This window comes from Chlamydotis macqueenii, chromosome 2 (assembly GCF_036417535.1).
Source record: "Chlamydotis macqueenii isolate bChlMac1 chromosome 2, bChlMac1.mat, whole genome shotgun sequence".
Classification (NCBI taxonomy): Eukaryota; Metazoa; Chordata; class Aves; order Otidiformes; family Otididae; genus Chlamydotis; species Chlamydotis macqueenii.
The window spans coordinates 100256910-100279101 of record NC_141557.1 but is presented as its reverse complement, the minus strand read 5'-3'; the positions used below and the strand labels follow the sequence as shown (position 1 = coordinate 100279101).

At 38.7% G+C, this 22192-nt stretch overlaps 1 protein-coding gene across 1 annotated transcript in view; it reads right to left on the bottom strand.

Annotated features, from left to right (window-relative positions):
• The window catches only part of MBP (myelin basic protein), an 89673-nt gene that overhangs the window by 2035 nt on the left and 65446 nt on the right, over positions 1 to 22192 (bottom strand). The window contains exons 3-7 of the mRNA XM_086740536.1: positions 18213 to 18643; positions 4243 to 4350; positions 2937 to 2972; positions 2350 to 2382; positions 1257 to 1382 (exon numbers count right to left, since the gene is read on the bottom strand). Of these exons, the coding sequence (XP_086596662.1) occupies positions 1257 to 1382; positions 2350 to 2382; positions 2937 to 2972; positions 4243 to 4350; positions 18213 to 18643 (734 nt within the window). The remainder of the gene's footprint in view (positions 1 to 1256; positions 1383 to 2349; positions 2383 to 2936; positions 2973 to 4242; positions 4351 to 18212; positions 18644 to 22192) is intronic.

The window sequence follows — 22192 nt, the reverse complement described above, 5'->3', positions numbered from 1 at the left end:
TAGACAGTTTCTCATGAGTTATTTGTAGGTGCATGTTCTTATTCAGGTCTTCCTAATGAAAATAATTTATTTACTTGGACATCTTGGAAGTTTTCGTTTTTATGGCTACCCCTGAACTGTTTGTATCTTAAAAAAAAAACCAACCAACCAAACAAAAAACCAACCCAGACACCAAAACCAAAACATGCAAACCTTGTGTACAAATTTTAATAGTATCACATCTAAAAGAACAGAAATGTAATAATTTTATTCTGTAGTATTTATTAGAGTAAATTGTTAATGTGATTCCATCCACATCAGTCTTGTATGGAAAGCTCAGATGCAAATACAGGAAAAAAAAAAAAACCTGAGAAAAGATAAAGGGCTGAAACCTGGCCTATTTTTACAAATAATAAGAAAACATCAAACTAGGGGGGAAAAAAAACGCCGAACTTATGGTAATTCATAAATCTGTAATTGAGAAAAGCCCTGCGGCAGTTTTATACCAAAGATGATCCAAGCTGAAATTCTGGCGTTTCATTTATGGCCGATTAGGCTAACTGGATATCTTTTCCCAAGGGTTTTGCAACTTTCTAGGCAAATCTTGAACTGTGCACTTGTGACCACAATGAGTGTGGTAATTGCTATTGCAGTCAGTTGGTGACTGATTTACTTAAAAAAAATAAAAATAAGCATATGTGTACTTCAGGATTTTGTTTATTTATATTATTCTCATCTTTCAGTGGTCCCTCCTTAGTTTTACTGAACTGCTTCAAGGAAAATTTACTGTAATCCATTAGGTAATTGTTTTTTTCCAATTGGTGGGAACAGGCAGGAACTGTTCAAGTTGTTACTGTATCTCAACCAAACATTTGTCCAACGCTGCCCTGTACTACCATTCTGCAGCTTATTGGTTTGCCTTCACTTTTGCTATTCGAAGTATTTTAGCAGCAGCAGTAAGCTTCGTCACCTCATTTGTCTTCTGTGTTCCAAGTCACTTGTGAGTTGAGTAACAACACAGATCCTGGTGTGGGACTTTGTGGACTTACCTTCTTTCCTGATGGTAACTGACTGCGTATTTTTACCTTTGTTCCCTATCATGTAAGTAGTTACTAGGCCGTGGGATAACCTTCTGGTTTGTCCATGCAAATCTAGTTCCTTCAGAAGCCTGAAGGAAATGTGGTTGTTTCAAACATGACAGATTCTGGAGAGGTTTGGCTTCTCTCTTTCCTGGACTCAAATTTTTTGTACTTACAGTAAGTTCAATTGTACTTTACCAGTTTAAAGATTTTGGAAAGAGTGCCCTGGCCCTCATGATAGGATCCCTTATGTCCCTTGTGAGCAGATTTATGCTCATAGAATTTTCCGCTTCCTCCATATCCTGGCTTGTGTCCTTCACCACCCTGCAAAGAAAGATTTTCTTATATATTGCAAATTACCACATTCAAATAATCATACGCACATTGTAATCTTTGTTTGTGATCACTGAAATGAAATACTCAAATGAGAAATTTTAGAGTTGTTGGAATAAAATAATCTTTTATATAATAAACAAGGAAGTTATCTGAATGTACCAAATCTGAGGGAAGCACCAATCTGTAAAAGAGAAATTAATAATAAAAAACCCCTGATACTCAAAAGGTTAACCTGCATGACAGAACTTAAAATGTTTCAATTTCGCAAGTTCTAAAATGTCAAACATGCCAACTGATTTGTGTTCTTCTGATAGTGAAAGAAATGCTTAATGGCTTGAAGGCTTTAATATTTTGTCTTAAAATGCAAGTAATTTACATGTCCATCTCATACAAAATCAAACCTGTGGTAGAGAGTAGAATTTAATTAGTTGTGAGATAACTGTGGGAAGAATTTGTTTAGGCAGATCGCTTCTTACTGAAAGGGGTTGCAAGGAAAGGTGGGACAAAATACATGAACTAGTGAGTGTTAGTTGTGCAGACTTTACTGTATAAGAGGAATTGGAACTGTGGAATAAGCACCAATCGTGTCCCAGCCCTCCCTCCCATTTTTGTCCTTCCCAGGAAAAGAAAAATGCAGCGGATGAGTCTTCCAGGAGTCTTTAAAGGAAGAGAGCTTTGCCATGCAGTGGACTTTGCTCCCTTCACGCTAAAGCAAAAGAAATTATCGCTGCAAGGCTGTCAAGGCTTTTATCTTGCTGGATAAGAGCAAGCAACAACGTTACTGTCTTAAAGTGCTGTGGGAGGAGGGAGGAAAGTGCAACAGGGAAAGCAAAGTAGCAAAAAGTGAGACAAAACAAAATTATCACGTTGCTGCAGCAGCTTGAGGCAATGGAGCAAGATATGCTTTGGCCTGGTAAATAAAATGGCTGTTATTGAAAGCACGCTCATCACCTACCCAGCTAAATCTGGTGAGGGATAATCCTCTTCCCTGTATGTGCAAGAAACAGAAACAATGACATGATGATCACTATGGAACATATCATCTGGGTGTACCATACAGAGAAGAAAATGAAAATGCAGTAAAAATAGTGAAATACTGACTAGATCATGAGGCAGGAGTTGAAAACAACAATCTATGTACTGTCATTCCTTGAAACAAAAATGGCGAAATTCTTTACTATAATTACAAGAACTGACTTCACTAGCCATGGTTTGCCAGTATCAAGTACTTCAGAAGCCAGCTGAGCTCAGTAAATGTAAGGACAGTTCCTGGTGGGTGAGGCTTATTTGAAAGCATTACCTATTACCAGTTTATTACATAAAGCAATTACAACATAAATGAAATATAAAGCAAGTCAGGAAGTGCATGAGGAAGACAACCATGGCTTTTCCATCTTAGTCCCTTGTTTTAAATATTACCAGTGATAACTCCAGATTTTTACTTAATGCCGTTAAGGAAAACGGAGCAGGCTAGCAGTTGAGTTGGTATAAATTGGCCCACAAAAAATCTTGGACGTTGCGCAAGCCCCTGCAAACACTTACCTTTGCTTGCATTGGGGGAGGTGTACGGGGTGAGACCTAAAAAGCAACACAAAAAGTTGTAAAACTAAGGCAACAATAAATGTAGGGAATCATCAATCTTTTTGCATATTATCTGTGAGTTAGTAGGCCTTATGCATCAGTTATTGTTAAATTTCATCCTTCTCTTTATTGACACGTGAATATTTCAGAATGTCCATTGTTAAAAGATAGTTCAAAAATTAATCACAGCATGCATAATTTTTGCATCATAAAAATGTTCTCATTACTGATGGATTTATTTTTTTTTTTTAAACCTATTGTAGGTCTTACACTGCAGATCCAATTATGACCATGTTCTACTCCAAGCAGACAGCGTGTTACTTTCACTGTTTCAGATATCAACATTGGGAAACTTGATTTGTGAATTTTATTTTTATTAAGAGAGGCTGTGCTACTTCAAATACTTGTGTCCTGGCTTAGACTGCTGTTACATTTTGACGGTTTGTTATTCAGCATTTGGGCATCAAAATACTGACACCTTTGTTTCAGAAGAAAACCTGAAAAATAAAATTGGTAGGAGTACCTGTACAGATCAAATCAGAAGTATTGCAAATGCAGTATGTAGAGTCTCTCTCTCTGAATAGTTGCTGTACAGTGTTTTAAAAAGAGTACTATATTTCATTAGGTATTTACACAGTACTCACAGATTCAATATCTGAGGAAATTCTTTCTTTCCTGGATATTTTCTGTGAAAACTCCTCACTGGTGTAAACTCAGCCGAATTCATAGTTTGAACAAAATTACTGGTATTTTAAATTAAATCATCAGGAAATATTGTTGGGCTGTTTAGTTTATGGTTTCAAGTGATATCCAAAATTATAAGCTGTTTCCTATTTGGGAGTAAACTTAGCATGTCCATTAAGTGCTCTCTAAGTAATTGCACTAAGCAGCTCCTCTGCTGTGTTAGGCTTTGCCTAGAACACACTGGATTTTCGTCTGGTTTTAAACAGAAGACATGTCTAAATACAGCCAGTGCTGAAGACACAAGGACAAAATCTGTCCATGGTGAAGCTGTATAATTGTAATGGTGGTTGTTGAAATTGGACTGTGCTAATGGAGGGTTCACCCACCTTTTTGTAGCATTTCAGGATTGTTTCTGTTTCCAGGTAAAATTTTTTTTTTTATTTGAATACCATGATGAGCTCAAAGGCACAGTACAACTCACAAGGCTCAAAATAACAGCTGTTGATTGGGAAGTATTTGGTTACTGATGGATCCTGAAGAAAATATTTCATTATAGTGCATAACAAGAAGAGAGGAGACTTACAATGTTCTTGAAGAAGTGGACTACGGGGTTGTCATCACCAGGCCGGCCATGCTGAGATCTCTGGGGGATGGACCCTACGTGGTGGCTAGCCCTGGCTGCATGTATGTCCTGAAAAGCAGAATAGGCATAGCGCCGAGTGAGCTACGAGGAAAAGAGAATCAGCAATGGTACGGAGGGAAGAGTCATTTTCACCAGGAACAAAGGAAAAAAATGCCTCAGAAATCTACAGAGACTGCAACCTGAAGTTGCCAGTGCTGTGAAGGAACAGATTTTTAATACAATGGCAAATACACAATATGTACATGGACATATGCTGTGCATACGTATGTGGGTGTACATTTTTTTAGTGTTACAGCCCAGTGTGGAATTAAACCTGTTTTTGGAAAGTTCTGATAACACAAGCTGTAATTTTCCTTCTTTCATAAGTAAGATCACAAAATGTAATTTTAGAAATTAAACCTGAAATGAAGAAAAACTTTAAATTATGTTGACTCATTCTTAACATGACAGCACGAATGGATCATATGTCATTTTCTCGGTTCTCAAAGACTACCTAACATTGCAAGAGCAATGTGTTTTGTTTTGTTTTGTTTTTTAGAATGAAGGACTCAAATGAGACTGATGATACTTTCTATTTTCAGTGGTGCTCCTGAACAATACAGCAAGAAGTCCAGTAAGTGAAAGTAAAATAAATAACAAAAGTAACACTTTGTGAAGAGTCAATACCTTGAGTGGTACTTAGAGCATGATGCATCTATTGCAGTGAAAATAGCATAAATTCTGTGTAGTTACTGGTACCTGGATGCAGTACAACAAAGTTTTAAAAAGAATTGTTACACATGACTGGCTCAAATTACAGACACCTGCCCAGAATTGCAAATGTAGAGGCACAAGGCTTCACGTTCAGTTCAACAGATCATAAGTTCAATAGTGAGCAGAGATAGTAGGAGAGAATGAAAATAACAAAAGTGCTGCAATGGTTCTCTTAGTGTAACAAATTCCCTGAAAATACAATGATGTTGAAAGCATCACGCGGAGACCAAAAAAATTCATTTGCCTCTAAAGCTGAATCAGAAATCTGCAGTGAGACAGTAGCTCACCTAAGCACTTCCTTAGTGGTACAAACTGAATGAACAGCTGACTGTAGAACAGGATGAATAGTTACTGAAAATGTACTTTGCTTTCATCACATAGAAAAACATTGATCAGCTTGCTGGGGAAAAAAAGCTTAGTCTGATCGTTGGAGTCAGACCCCTGACTCATGAGTGGTTTGGTGATTTTTGACAAATAATATCTACTGAACAAACTGTCAGAGATTTGAAGAGTCTTTTTGCACTTCCAGTGAAATCTCGTGACATCAGTAGCTTTCAGAACGACCCCGACTGCCTCAAGCTATTGCTGCTGAAAATGGCTGTGCAGAGATTTACATCTTCTCAGAGTCTTGAGTAAAAGATCCCATGAAACCATCTATTGTTACTGCCCAAAGCTGCTACGTGGAAGTTTTATTTTTAAGTTTGTGGAGTCGAATGTTGCGATCTTATGTGAATGAGATGGATTTATATTACATCAGGTCATCCAAAATGAGATGAAATGCCCATCTTCATGAGTGGCCTTTTAAGTTACGTAATTCTGAGGAGAAATGAATTCAGATACATTGTTTAGAAGATTAATTTTCTTAGGATAAAAAAAAAAATGAGGTGATGCAGAGTTCAGCTGGTATTTATCAGCATCATTTTTTGCATGCCAATGATATATAGAAATTTACTGTTTGAAAAGCAGGAATTTCTGAATTTTACTGGATCTGCAAGATTTATGTAGTGCCAGGCAGTCAGTATAGTTCTGCAGCAGTTCCTACTTTGTCACTAGCTCTAGTGTTGCCAAAATATCTTTTGCTGTTGTGATTAGGAAGAGGGAGCCCATAAGGCATCGACACATGTTTAGAACAACCTACTTCAGCCATGCATTTGTCTTTTTAATCAATGTGCAAATGAAGTATTGCTTTGCCTCTGGAACCAGCTGGCTGCCTTGTCTTTGGGATAAATACCATGATAAATACCGTGGTGCTGCAGTTCTGAACGTCCATCTTCAGCAGCAGGAACTGGTCGCCATATAACTGCAAAACTACTGCAGTACGTGAGGCAGAAAACTTCAAAATCAAATTTGACTGCATGTAGCCTGCAGCCCTGCCATGGGCTATGGCTTGCCACAAGGCAATTGTCCCAGAAGAGGTGAGCTGATATTTTTTTACAATTTAGATGAGGTTGAGTTTTCTGAATTTAGTATTCTGATCAATTATTAGGTGCTAAATTTGGCTTATTGAAAAGGTTATCATCTAGTACATATAAATGTTCTTCTCTCTGCGGTGCCAAATGTCTGACTGGATCCCCTTTTAAAGCTTATGGGGCAGTAACCATTCTGAAGCCATTTTTAGTGATAATTCTGTATGACTTTAATACCATGGTTTTCCCAGTGTTATAAATGAAGTGCTTTCTTTTCATATTATTGTCAGCAAGCTTCATCTGTGGTCAGAATCTTCCAATATTATTCTAAATTTGTGGCAGGTAATTACATGTTTCCCTGTTGGAATTGCTCTTCCACTTGTATTAAATTTTTTGACTCCTAAGCGGGGGGCAGGGATCAAGTGGGGTTTTTTTTGGAGATTGTTCACATACATAATTTATGTAAATAATTTCCTTCAGAAGGATAATCTATAGATTTTAAAAGTTATATTTGAATAGATTCAGGCAATGCTTTGCTGAATGAAAGAGAAAACTGGTTTATCCTGTTAGAATGGGCTGCTGAGGTTGTGTTTATAACTGGGCTTTGTTTGAAAGAGCTTATCTAGGCACTGCACATTTCACCGACATGTTCAGAAGACCACCATTTATCTTTAAATATGTTTTAACCGCTTGGCAAAAAAAAAAAAAAAAAAAAGCATTAACCTTAAAACCTAATAGGAATAGGGCAGAGCAACCACATTTTAGGAAGGGGTGATGTTTACTTGTTGTGTCATTGCGTTACTGGTCTCTATTGCCCAGCAGCCACAGCAAGCTCTCCCCACGCCTCTTGCAGCATTGCCATGAATTTCAGTCTTAAGAGCACTGCTGATAAAATGCAAGCTTGGCTTCCACATCTCTATACTATGAAACGTGCTTGCAAAGTATAATCTTGAATTCAGAGCCCTTGGGTACTCTTTGTAAGTTTAGAACAGATGTTCCTCTGCTTGTGTCCTTAAAGAAAAAAAAAAAAGTACAAATTCTAAGGTAACTGAATAGTTTGTAGCCCTGAGGAGTCTGTCTTAAAAAAAAATATATAGGACAGAGGAGAACACTCAACTTTTCACTGTTCTTAGTGAACCTTTTTGACCTTAATAAAGGATTTCTACTAAGTCAGCTGCACTGTACATTCAAAAAAGCCAAAAAGGAAAGATCCCTCAATGTGAATAATCTTAATTCTTAGAAAATGTTTGCCAATACTGGGAATTCAAGCGTTATGTGAGAGCTCTGATGACACAGATTGCAACTTCACTGTGAAATTAATAGCTTTAAGGATGAATAATGTAAATAAGAACACTATTTAAAATGTATGTAAAATGCCCTTTTATTCTGTCATAGGGAGTGATTCAGTATTGGAAAGCTTTGCAGCTCTTTCTGGTGATGCACAGGAAAGTTATATTATTTTACTGTGCCACCTGCCTTGTGTATGTTGGCCATTAAGACAAAAGGAAAAAAAAAGAGAGTAACTTTCAATGTAGTGCAAAGAAAACATACGGGTAATTTAAATCCTAGCAGTATCTATACATTGGCATTGCATTCTCTGTGTTAGCTGTGTACTTTAGCATCAAGCTAACTACATTTATTGGCAAAACCTGTTTCATATTTGGAAAGAGCTGTTTGGAAAAAAAAATTGCCATTTCTCTAACACAGTAACAAGAATCCATGTGTAATTCAGTATGCTCTCCATTTTGGGTGTTTTGCAAAATTACTAGATCTCCAGTTGAGGTGGAGATAACAGAGCATATGCTCTTCAGTGTTCTGAGAGAGCAGCCCTAACCAAGGCTCTTGGTATTTTCTGTGGTGCTCAGTGCTGGAATAAGGGCTGTTACCGTCTGTACTGTAACGCTGCAGGAGAACAGAGAAGAAAGGTCTTGTCGTTTTGATAAATGGAGCGAGCCTTTATGGTTTGCGCATTTGGACACCGTGTCTGATAATCCAAATTAGTGATCATACACACATGAGACATGGTAGGATTTGGGGGGGTTAAATTAATTTTCATATAAACACAATTGCAGTTACGTATTCTACACATCCTGCTTGATTTTGTTTTCAGATTTGAAGCAGAAGTGTAAAAAATGTGGTTAAGCGGTAGCATTATTTAGTGATATTATAAGAGCCCATGAAATACATATCTGACTTTGGTATAAACATGGTATGTTAGATTGTGTGAGTCTTAATAAGTAAGAGGGATTTTAAAAAGCATATTGTAAGCTCTCACTGAGAGCCCTCATCCTCCAGAGGATGATCGCTTATAAATAAGGATCATCACATACACGCGTTAATATAAACGTAAAGCTCTAATTCCCAATCAGAGATTATATGCGTTAGTGAAAATAATAGTATTAAGATATTTTTTGGCTTGAAGTACTGAATTTATAGTTTTTTCCAGTTCCTTTCAGTATCATTATTACATAGTTTTGTTGCCTACTTGGGGGTGGGAAATGAAAAGCTAAAGTTACATGTTATATGTTGTTTCTGTAATGGCAAAATCCAAATATATAAGAAATGTGGAAATAACAGATGTAAAATGTAATCAAACCAAGTATGCCTTTTTGACACTAGTGAGAATGAAAAACAATGAACATTTTCATGGATTCATTGGGTTCCATGGTTTCCGATGGGTTATCTTCACAAGATACCTAATGAGTTGCTGTGCATGAATTTAAAAGAAATCATACAAAAGCTACAAATTTCAAATTCATACAGATAGGGAATGTAATTTAGATTGCCTTAGAAAACCAAACTGTTCCATAACCCACAGGATGTAATGCTTAACTCCCACAAAGACACTTGCAACTGTACTGGTAGACTAAAATGAGCCTTTATGTGTTCAGTGATGACTACTGCTCGTGCTGGTTTGTGGGAAGAGCAGCGGGCAATTTGTAAAGCCACTCAGTTAATTTTGCGTTAGTGCTTGAAATGGACTCTGAATCCAAACGCTTTCTAAGGAAATTCCTACCCAGGTTTGAATTTCTGTAGTTAGTAACATATCAAAAAAAGAGTGTTCCAAACTGGAATTGAGTTGCATCCTTTCAGTGAATGTATACACTTTTTGTTTGTTTGTGTTAAAGAAGAGGAAATTTATTCTGTACAGTTTGACTAGAGCAATCACAGGAATCTGACTGGTGCTTGCATACAGAAATGGCCTCTTCTCAGGATCTGGAGGTACTTCATACGTGGGGCTTTGTGTTCTGGAGCATAGCTGACAGCATCGGAGCCTTCCAGTGCTGCTACCAAGTGCCTCATCAGGCAGCGACAGAATTACCTAGTAGCTGTGTAAGGTGAGGGTGTATTTCACCATGCGTATTCTAGTAGTAATACCTACTGTAAACGTGCACTGCTAAACCAGAGCTGTGCTCTGCTGGGGTTATTGCTTCCATCTTCATCCATGTACCAATTTGGTCTCTGTGATCGTGTTTGTTTGTTCCAGGCTGCTCACAACTTACCAATCATCTGTTACAAAAAAATGATGGGAATGCTGACATCTTCCCCACATGCAGGTCTGACGGTGACATGATAATCAGCTAATTCAGTAGGCTTTTCTAATCGCTTTAGAAAGGATGAACCACACATCCTTGTAATGGTACTGTTAATTTTTACTGATGTGGAAATTAGGGCAGAAATTAAAAGACTTGCCCAAAGTGACAGAGCAGAATTGGTAAGAGGAGATATTTAGAGTCCAGGAGATTCTGCCTTGCAGTGTTGTGCTGAGATAATGAATGTAATCTTTGTTTAGAATTAGGTGATGGACAGAAAGAGGAGGGACTCTTAGCAGAAAGGTGGGAATAAAAAACACAGGAGAAAAGAACAGAGATGGCTGAAAAGTAAGAAACCCAAGAATGATGAGAAGAAAAATAGCATGCAGAAGGAAACAGTGGAGAACACTGATCATCAAGAGAGGTAAGTGATAATCATAATCCAGAACCACATTTCTCCATAACCCTCTTACTCCTTAGTGCCTTGAAGACTAGTGTTCAGAAATTAGAAGGCAACAGTAAAGAATTATTGGGGAAAAAAATAAAGAAGAATTGGAATGGTTTTCAGGATAGTACTTCTGGTTTATGATGGGTTCCAAGTGAAAGATTGGTGCCATCATACCTTCTGGGTTTTCTCTGTGTCCATTTTATTCCATTATTGTGAAACTTGATAAATGGTTTCAGGGGCAAAACCCAATGCTTTAATTTACCTTTGCTTTTTTTTTTGAAGCATTTTTCCGCTTGCGTTGATCATTTTATTTAAGTATTTTCCATGACAGAGGCTCTTTATCTGTTTGGACATAGTCTCTGGTGCATATTCAGTATTGTTCTCTGTGCCGTTTTTATCAAGTTGGTATCAGACGACGACATAGATTAAGCTTTGTTGAAATTACCCACCATGGAAACCCAGTGCAAAGTTTTCGTTTTGGGAGTTTTTGAGAACAATCACTGCAGCAGAAAATATATTTTTGCTAGCAGGTATTCTCAGGGTAGTTTCCAGGGTAGCTTCTGCTACCAACAAACTTCAGAGCCTTAAGGACTTCATGTACGTGGCCAAGATATGGAAGGCATCGTAGATTAGTATTCACTATCATAAATTTCTACTTAAGACTACAGACTGGGTGGAGATGCACCTGTTGTTGGTGCTGCTACAGCAAAAGAACACAACATTGTGGTTATAGCTATCGGTAAGAGAGCAGAAATTGTGAAGCCCATTGCCTAGCATTTTCATATAGTCAAGATGCTCACACAGTAAATAAGATTATTTGGAAAACAAAACTGTAAATAGCAGGTGTACACTATTGCTGTAACTGCTGACTGGAAATAAAGAGAAGAAAAATGTTACAGTCCTGAGTGGAGGTAAAAATGGTGCTATCCTACAGCCGTAGTTTGTTGAACTATACATTTCATCTCTCAGGTTGCACCTGCTCACCCACCCTTAAACTAATTTTATCAGTTCTCATCTTTGAAGGGACTGGCCCAATTCTATTTCTCTCCCACTTTTTAATAGGTAAGAAATGGATAAGCTAAACTCTTGTACATGTTGTTAAAAGTATTATTGCCTACACCAGCGTAGCTTACGAGGAGATTACAATAGTAAGGAGAGTTTACTCTTAGGAAATAATCAGATGTGGCATAGTTAACAGCTTATTTGAAACAAATGCTATCAGTCAGAGGTAAAACTTCCAGTGATGTCATCAGTATAAATTCAGGGGGAGATAGACCACTCAAAGCCTGAGGGTTGTGCAGTTTGCAAAGCATGCTCATTGTATGACAGATCAGAAATTGAAAAGTAGATGCATCATAAGCAAAACGCAAAACAGAGCTAAGGATCATCCTGGGTCTGCAGCAGTAATTCCATATGTTTGACAAAAATTTTGAAAATTGTTTTGTGAGAAGGTCACTAAAAGCACCTGAAAATGGCAGCGGAGGATTTTGTGTAGCTCAGAAATGAAACCAAGTAACTTGAGAGTGAAATGGGTTAACTGAGCATGTCTGTCTAACTGGAGACCATTTCAGGAACAACGTAAGATATTTTTGCATCAATGCACAAAATGAAAGCCAGCAATTGTTGCTAATTATGTGATTGCAGTGATGGGAGGTACAAAACAAGGTGAGGGGAAAAAAAGTGTGAACTTTTGCCTCAATTTTCCATTGGGCAGTGTTTACCTTTGTACAATCTCAAACCAGCTGAAGAACAAAGTCATTAATTTTGGCCTTCTAGGATGAAAAGTGCTAAGGATAATGCAGTTCTTAATTTGCAAGGAATTAACATATGTGACAGGAAAAAAGTCAATATAACAGATTTTTAATATAAAGCAATTTCTTATTTATAAATCTGGTTCATCTGCAGAGAAATAAACACAATGAGGAAAATCTAACATTAGGCAGAGAAAATCCTCATGCTAAATTTTGAATACATCCATTTGACCTTCTCTACGTGAGTTTTGGGGTTTCTGCCTGCTGCTCCCACTTGTTCAAACACTCCCCTGAGTATAGCACAGTAAAATTAAATCCACACCTTACCCTCTCTCAACTGGGCTGTGGAACCGTGCAGCTGAAAAACAGAGGAATTGCTGCAGAACAGCCGAGGCCAGTTCCTGCTAGAAGACCCCCAAACTGGCATCGCTTCCCTCCAGTGGCCATGGCTTTGCGCTGCCCTTACGCCAAGGCCCAGGCAAAGCGTAACAGCAAGCCTGTAACTCCACCAAGCATTCAAAAGAAGCCTTGGAGCTCTTCTTCAGAGCACCCCCACCATCTCCCTCTTAAACAGATTACCATTATTATATGGTAATGGTATCCATTATTCGTGGATAGAAGAACCTAGAAATACCCAGAACAGCACTGAGCTGGAAGATACTGTTAGAAGTTTAATGAGAAGGAGAGGTCTTTTGCTGTAGACTGATTAGAAACAGGGATCTTTCTTTTAATTAGGATTTTAGCCTGAACATGTTACTGAATACATTTCTGAATTTAAGAGACAAAAAGGCCACGTAAAAGACAGTAAAAGCAGTGAAGCGCACAGGCTTTTCCTGTCTACCCAGTCATGATTTTTCATTTCAACTTCTAACACAGATCAGCAAGCCCCAACTAGTTTGTCCCACTTCTGAATAAACCTTGTCCTGTATCCGCAGAGCATCACTAATACTTTACCCAAAGTTAGTGCTTGCTCTCCTAGGCAGCCCTCCCATCGCATTGAACCTACTCTGACTTCCAAATTCCTCTCACAGTTCGTAGTAATTGCTTCAAGCAGTAATGTCCTTGAAAATGCAAGAGAGAATTAGTTCCAGTGCATTAAATAATGTGTTAATTATTAAGCATGTACACGGTCATACGTGTGTTAAATGAAGATGTCAGTAGCAATCCTACTGTGGGAATGTGGTCTCCTAAGCCTTTCACTTATTGCGTGCTGTGCCGTACTCACCTGTTGGTACTTGCTTGTTTTGTACAGGTGAATGTTTTTTTAAAACAGACAAATCTAAAGCATTCCACAGCCCACCGTACAGCCAAAATGAGCTTTAATTAAACTGGCAATTCTGATACACATTCATTTTTAGGTCACTCATCACTCATTGCTACCCGCTATGAAAAAGAAAGGCCAGATTCAGTTCCCATCATCATAAAGCCAGAACACTGGATTTAGCACCTTCATTTAAAACCTCATCATTCCCTTACAGAAGGTAAGCTTTATTCGTTTCTGTCCAATGCACTGTTTTAGCTGAATTTTGTAGAAAGGCATACAGCCTCTTTTAACAACCAGAAACCCCATCACGTACTCTGAAGCAGTTTGTGGCGATTTCTGTTAATGGATTAAAATATTTTTAAAAATTAAATCATTAGTACACTGGTTTTGTGATGTAAACAGTTTAATGAATACATAAAGCACATATAAAGCAAAAGATTAAAACAAAATTATTGTTACAACCACCATAAACTATTATTAAAAAAAATATTTTTTGCAAGCATACTGCTTGCACAGCAGGTTTTACAAAACAGTGTATCACAAGCAATGCCGCGCCCTGAAAACTAAGACTTGGAAATAAAAATCACAGTACTTACTTAAATCACATCATATACTAGTCAGACTAGCTTTGATTTAACTGCTTTTCAAAGTCTTCATGGTGCTGTAGTATACATTAAAGCTCACACAAGAAATGTGAAGAGAGTTCAAGTGCAGAAAGGGGAAAAAAAAAAAAAAAAGATGCCTGGATATTCTGACAACTGTATCAGACATAATTTCACACCGTGGTTCCTAAAATTTTTGCCTGTGCATGTTTATCGCAACGCTTTTTGTAGATCCCCATTATATGCACTGCTTAACCCTGGCGTGGGTTTGGATCTGCTGTTTCAGAAATGCGGATCCTAAACCCCAGTTCTGCTCAACATGAGAAGAGCTTCAGCCCAATTCTCCTAGTACCTTGTGTCTGTCTGTAGGAAGGGGAAGCCCCGTGTCCGCCTTCCTTATTCCTCACACCCAAACACACGTATGTTGGGAAAGAAATACAGGAGCAAGGCTTCAAACAGGCAACAGGGGAACGTTACAAGATTGCATACAAAAATGAAGCAAAATGTAAGAGAAAAATTGATTTAATCTTTCACTAAGTCTGGCCTCAGCCTATTATTTACTGTCATTCACAATATTTTGGCCTGTTGCATGTGTGTCACAAATGTAGTTTAAAGTTTAGTACATTAATGCATTATGTTAAACCAGGACAGAGAAGTTCTTATTTCACAATCCAAACTTCAGCAGGGGGAAAAAAAAATAAACCAAAGAATTACAAAATAATTTAAAAACTTTGTGAAAGAAACAAAACAGCACTCAGTACCTACTGAAGTTGAATACAGGTTGCTATCTAGGAGGCACAAGAAAGATTTGATCATTTTAACAAGCTTCCTTATATGCTTTACAAATGTTTAGATAAATATTCTATAAAGATTAGAAAGGAAATAATTTGTAGTTACCCTACTGTCTTGCATGCTTTTTAAAATGTCTGCACCACAGTTTCTTTCTGTCGCCCTTTAAAAATCTTCTTTAATATAATACAATTTAGGCTGTGCACAACAATAGTTCTGTTTGGAATATTTTACCTAAAAAAAAAACCCCTTTAAACAGTATAAAATCCAAGCTGTTCTTGATTTGAGTTTCAGTTATCTAAAATCTTGATAAGGGCAGGAGTTGGGGGAACAATGGCAAATGCATTGGCTGCCCCTTAGAGGAGAAGGAGTATTTCTGTACATTCCAGTATTTCTATTTTTATGTACTCCCATGGGACTCCCACGCACTCTTAATTTAACTTCAGAATTCCAGGGTAAGGGAGAACCTGCTCCACGGGAGAAAAGAGGCCACGAAACAGTCCCTGCTTTGTTCCTAGCCCACCTTTCTGCACACAATAGTGAGTATTATTCATTAATGTACTCTTCAGCTACGGCTGCAAGATGAAAATGCCTCCACAAAGAATTTATAACGTGTTTTTGCCTGAATGTCAGCCCTAAATCTGTACAAAGAGCAAGTGTTGTCTTTGCATTCCAGTGCTTGCTGGTGTGGGCAGTGGAGATAGACACTCGCGCTGGGGCACAGGCTGCCTGGAAGGAAGGAAGGAAGACTGCAAGAACGGCAGCTGCAGAATTGCTTTGAAATGCTTCAAAAACTCATCAGAAACACGTGCAAGCAAAAAAACCAGTGCAGCCCCAGGAACTTTTCAATTTCAAGCCTTTGAAATGCATCCTTTAAGGTGCTTCTCATGGTATCTTATTTACCAAAGACTGGTTTACTTTGTGGAGTCTGAAAAACTGCCAAGGGACTTTATTCATATTTCAGCTCTTCTGTGAACTCCTTCACCATCTATCAGCACTCTGACACTACAAAATTCGGCAAGTGACGACTATTTAGGTTTTAAGCACAAATAAAGACGATTTAGCCATCTAGATTTCCTCTGTATACCTGGGTATAAATAAATGACACCACAAGCCTTCCCTGATACAAGAAACCAAAAGGCCTTGATTCAAAGGCTAAATCAATAGCTGAATCAACTGTCTGTGGCACTGAAACCCTCCTACAATAGAGCTTCCTAGGAATTGTTTTCATGCGTCAATGTTACTGTGTGCTAGAGATGCTTTGGCACTGGAAGGCCTAATATGATTGACTTTTGCTAAGATAATAAAACTCTGTGCTTCCAGGTGAGAACTGCAAGTCAAGACTCTGTAACATTATCTGTAGTTCTTCTTAAAAAAAACCCCAAACAAACAAAAAAACTGCCCAAACTTCTGCTAAGTAAAAAATGTTAGAATTGTCCATAATTCTGTACTGTTTTGCAGACATTTAAGTGCCTCAAAATAGCAGTTTACTGAACAGCAATAGAGATAAGACAGATGGTATCCTGTCCTCTCATACATGATTACGTAGAGATCCGTAGCGAATCATAGCAATCGTGTTCACACCTAAAGATAAAATACAGAATCTGTACAACTTGCAGCCATTTTTTAGTCATCACTACTAACAAGTGAGTTGGTTGGTTTGTTTTATTGCTAAGCAAGAACGTACATACCTCTGTATATTCTGTATGCAGAATCTAAGTTTTGGTATTGTTTTCTTGGTGTACAAAGAGCATTTAATGTATATATTTTTTTTTAATTGAGTAACACAGTATATGAATAAACCAGCAAGAGTTGAGCTAGCCAACCAGGTTCCAGAAAACAGCGCTGTTGGGAACAGTCTCTGATATTTGCAGTAACAGCAAGAAAAATGGTTTCCTTCATTCTCACAGCAACTGCTTATTGCACGTACGAACATTACCCACCTACAGAAAGGACTGCGTCACCGCTCAGCCTCTGCCACGAGCATTACAGGCCCCAGTTTGTAAATGTGAGAAACAGAAAGACCAAAATGCACAGCTTGCTTAGTTCTGGCTACTGAGTGGGAGAAGCTTCTGGTTTTAATTTTCTGGAGTATTTTTCATCCACTGGTCTAAACATTACAACAGCTCTTCAGGGAAGGGCTATTACACATGGTGCTTCCAGGTGTGGAGTACAGTGACAGCCTGCAGCTGTCCTATGAGCACAAACCAGTTTTAAACCACAGGGTAGCACCTATCACGTCCCAGTGCAATGCTACAAGACAGCCAGTTTGGGAAAGCTGCACGTGCTAACCCATCCCAGCAAGCATCGCAGGTCAGAACTGTTAAATAGATATCAAAGGTTGTCAAAGGTTACTGAAAAATTTGGCCAAAAGCTCATCAACTATGAGCATTGCTTTTTGCAACACGCAACTGGAGCAACCACATCATACACTGTATTTAGCTAAAATCAAAGGTTTTACAGGCCTCCAGTAGCTCCATTCAAACACTTACGTCATGTGTGAACACACAAACACAAGACTCCAGTTATCATTTACATGGCAAAGGGCACAGTGAAAGCATCTTCAACCTTGCCCCTCAAACAACAGTGAACTAACGTGCCACCTGCATAACTCATCAGAGGAGGCTGCTTAATCCTGGAAAAGGAAAGAATTCAAGTAACATCCTTTCATCAATACCTTGTTTTTCAATTCATACTGAAGAAATGCTTCATTATAGAATTTCTAATATGGAATGCTTGAGATACAAATCTTTACTTCTTGCCAGAATAAAGCAGCTGGACTATTTTGTACCCCTGGGATTCAGGACAGAATCTGTCGAGCCATCTTCTCAGCAATGCTATCAACTGACCTTAAAACACGCTCTTGCGGAAGCAGGCTGAGAATCTGGCCACGGTTCTTTTTCTAAGATCAGTTTCCAAGTCTGTCCCTCAGTTAGTGCCAAGCTATCTAGAGATTGTTTTGCATTTAGTGCTCTCGTCCAGCTCTGTTTTGCAAGTATTCAGGAACCACACACAAAAGCAGTCTGACATTTCTCTAAATGGCAGAGCATACAAATGCACACAATGCAGCACATTAAATGTTCATGAAAATTCCTCTCAGTAATGTTTCTAGAGCCACCTGGATTTCTAATACTCCTTGTTATTACCCAGAACAGCTCCTCTCACATCCCAGATCTACACTTTTTTGTTGTTGTTGTTTTCAGTTTAAAGCCAAGCATTAAATTACACATCTGCAAGTACCGTCTTGCTGGCTAAGTCAACTCTTGCATTATAGCAGTTACACCTTCCCTTCAGTCCCACCCGTCCTTTTTAATTGTACTTTATTTTGCTGTAGCTGTGCAGTTCTCTATTCCTCAGAGCTCACCTTGCCCGAGCCCCGCCGGGGAACGTGTCTTTCACCTCCAAAGAATCTGCCCAGCGAGTCAAGTAGACCCGAGTCTCTGTGCCTTGGAGATCCATGTCTAGCATGGTCTGTAGTGCTCGCAGATGCCATTTTTGATCCGTGCCGGAAAGAGGAACGTTTTTGTGAAGCCATCAAATCCGAATTCTCTGAAGCTGCTGCACTGTCCTCTTGGATGGTCTGTAGCTCGTCTGACTCTGAGGGTCGATCTTTGAAGGTGTTGTCTTCTCTTCCTGGGGCATCTCGGGAAAAGAGGCGGATCAAGTGGGGGCGACCAGTCGTGTCAGCTGGGTTGGCCTCGTGCCAGGCATTCTTTGGGTCTGCTGTGCCTTTGGAGTCTGTCACCGCTGGGCTCTTCGTGGAGGTCCCATTGTTCTGGTTCACATCTGCCTCTCCTGCAAACAACAAGGATGAGATATGAATACAGGCCTGTGAAAAACAGCCCCGGAACAATGCTGCTTTCTTCCCCTTGCCTTGAGATGCTCATTTCATACAAAAACCCGTAATATGTGCCGTTGTAATGAAACTGTGTTCTCTACCAGCCTTTAAGAACATTAAGCTATCTTGGAACCGAAACTGGGATGATGTTCTCACACAAAATTTGCAGTAGTTCTAGGTGGTTTTTTTCATTGAACATATTTGTAAATAGATCAAGAGGTTGTTCAAAGCACACTTGAAACTAACTTTACGTGGAAGGCTTACTGATGAGGGGGCTTTCAGCGACCAGCCAGAATTCCTGTACTTTCCCCAGAGAACTGCAACTCTAAAATGTGATGCTTTTCTTCAAAATAGAAAAAAAACCAAAACCACCAAAAAACAAACGGGGAAAAAAAAATATGAAAGCAACATTGCAGGTCTGTGCCTTTCCAACTTCAAGTTTCCTCTCCATGATGTCAGAGGTTTTGTACCTGAAGGTTTTGTCCCCATTTGGTCTCCCTCACTGCACCTTCAATGCCAATCAAACAAGTGTAATGAGTGGAGGTTTTTTCACTATTTAAATTGGCCTCACTTCAAAAAGGCAGAGAACACTAAACTGCAGTTTGTGCTTGGCCTCCCATGACAGTTTTTCTCCATGTATGATCTTGGCACTCGGCATATGATGTCCTAGCGCTGACGCCGAAGGCCTAGAGCAAAACTATCCAATTTGTATTTAGTGCTTGTGAGAAGTCACAAAAACAATTATCATAAATTAATGAGCTTTTAGCCAAGAAAGGCATCAAGACAGACCTCCCTGGTGTAACTGAAATATCTGCTGCCTTCTCCACAGTTGTGTTCTGATGCACACAGCAAAACATCTGAACAGCATCAGTTGCAGCATGCTTAACCTTCAACCTGTAGTAGTTCCTTCTATCAGTGACAAAAGATTTATGGAGGTTTTTTGTTTTTTTTTTTTTTTAATCGTCTATACCATTATTCCTACGGTTCTAAAGGAAACTGCATCCACTGAGGAATATGTCTCATCTCCAAGGAACTCCAAAAGAGTATTAGCAGGTCACTGTTCAAGAAGCAACCTTCAGAGCAGACACCTCCCACACACTCACTCCGCATCAGAAACGTTTCTCTGGAGTTAAGGGGGCTCAAAATTTCAGAAATAAGTTACAGTTAGTCATATGTTACCTTTAGGGTTTTCCAATTACCTCATTAAATCTCCACTTGATTTGGTCCTTGTTGCCATGGGAGGGATAGGATCTGGCAAATGCTGTAACCTTCTCAAAGTACTCTGGGCTCAAGTACTTCGCTGATTCACCAGAGCAATTTTAGCCTGGACACAGTCATTTCTTATTGTATTACCCACCCACAGGGCACTAAAGAAACCTCTTCTCAGGCTGAGAATAATTCTGAAATAATTTTATGGATAACAACACGAGACTGTAATGATAGCTTCTGCAAATCTATACCAGTACTTGGGTTACAATTCGTTGTAATCAGTCTGCTACAATTTTTATCTAAAAACATAACATGCAGTTTTGCTGGGCAACGTATTTTTTTTTTTTTTCTTCTCTGAAAACTACCTAGAAAGTGTTAGGGAACTCCAAGAAAATTTTCTTTGGTTCTATTAAAGCCCCCGAACGATTTTCTTAATCGAATGAAGGAGAAAGTACTTAACATGGATATATGACATATTTTAAAACATTTCAAATAGCAACTCTAAACTAGATTCTATACCATAATACAAATCCATTCAAGGACAGAAAAAGAAAAGCAAACAAAAGAGCTATTGTATTTAATTAAATGCATTAACAAAACACCAGAGCATCTGCATACTAATATTTTTCACAACAGTTGTTCTTTGTGTCACTGAATACGGGTATTGGTAAGCAACAAAGAAGGGCATTTGTGCCGCAAAAGTAGCTTCTCCCAATGCATACGCACTGAGCTATAAAGTATAAATCTTTCTGTAGGGTTTATTTCAGTGATGAAAGCACATATTTAAGTTTTCCTCTAGATTTTTCTGCATGCTTAAGTCTCCTCTAATATTTAAAAATATACAGCAGAGAGATACTGTTAATATTTGAGCTAACTAATCAAAGTCTTCAAGTGCACTGGGAGAGACAGGTCACTTTAATAATGTCTAAGGATATTCAGAATTAATGGAGCATGTAAACTTATGCTTATTTGTTCATTTAGAAACAAATATTTATGCGACTTCTATTAAAATCCATTATAAATGCTGTGCATATGATACTGATAATCCTTTTTTTGTTTCTCCCTGCAAGATGAAGCTCGCTTGTAAAAATAGAGTACCCTTCCTATACCATATCATAGAATCATAGAATGGTTAGGGTTGGAAGGGACCTTCAAAGGTCATCTACTAGTCCAACCCCCCGGCAAGGAGCAGGGACATCATTTCTACAAGAGAAAGCTGCCCAGGGAGGGAGAAGTCTTCAGGCACTATTTTTTTTTTTTTTTAAACCCTTGTAAAACGGGTTAAAGAGTAAGTCCAGCAGAATGCATTGCCGCAGGCATTACCAGAAGGCTATTAAAGTGTCGCCTATTTACAATTAAGTGAATAAAGTCATTGAAAGCTGCACAAGTGAGCATGAAAAAAGCACGTCCTCCCATTAGCCCCAAAGCAGCAGGAGGGAGCCAGACGCCAAGCAGGATCTGGCACTCCAGGCACAGCTGAGGACCACTCCAGAAGGCAACACCACCTTTCCACTTCCCCTAGCTCTACGCAGCTCTGGAGCCTGCCCCTGGCACCATTTTCCATGGGCATGTTGATCAGAGTGAATAAAGCCATTTGTTCCCCTGGATACACAGTGACTCCCAAGATGAAGGAATATAGATGGACCAAAAATTCTGAACGGTCTTTTAATGAAACAAAACAGAAAGTCTGAAGGTGCCTTCAATTAAACAATATTAAATCCAACCCTCCATTGCCTTTAATAGGAGTTAGGCCACATGTAAGTATTTTCAAAACCTTAATGCTCAATTGACATTAATAGTTTATCCATTTCTTGAGAATCAAAGTAACACTTTTATGTAAGCCTCTCATTAGCCTGCTGGTTCAAACAATGGCTATTGTCAAGACCATGGAAACCTGTTTTATACAAAGTATAAACCTCTGATGGAGAGTCCTTGTATACAAGCCCTTGGTAAAGCTGCTCTGTGATAGTCCATCCTTGTGTATGTAGAAGTCTGTAGTTTTCTTCCATACAGAGGACAACTTGGAAAGAGTTTGTTAAGCTAAGAGTTTTAATGTGCTAAGGTTTTTTATTTTAAAAGAAAAAAAAATTACAAGCTTTTAATCTCCTCCCACCCTTTTCCAGTCTTGCTTTCTTGCAGATACTTGTAATTCCTCTCACATTCTTCCTGCTGCTCCCTCTACAAATGCTGTAAAATAAATGAGGAAAATGAAGCTGATAAAAGCTGACACATATTCCCCTACTTTGGCTGCTCAAGAGAGGCTTAGTGCAACAGTTACAGCACATTGCAAATATTAT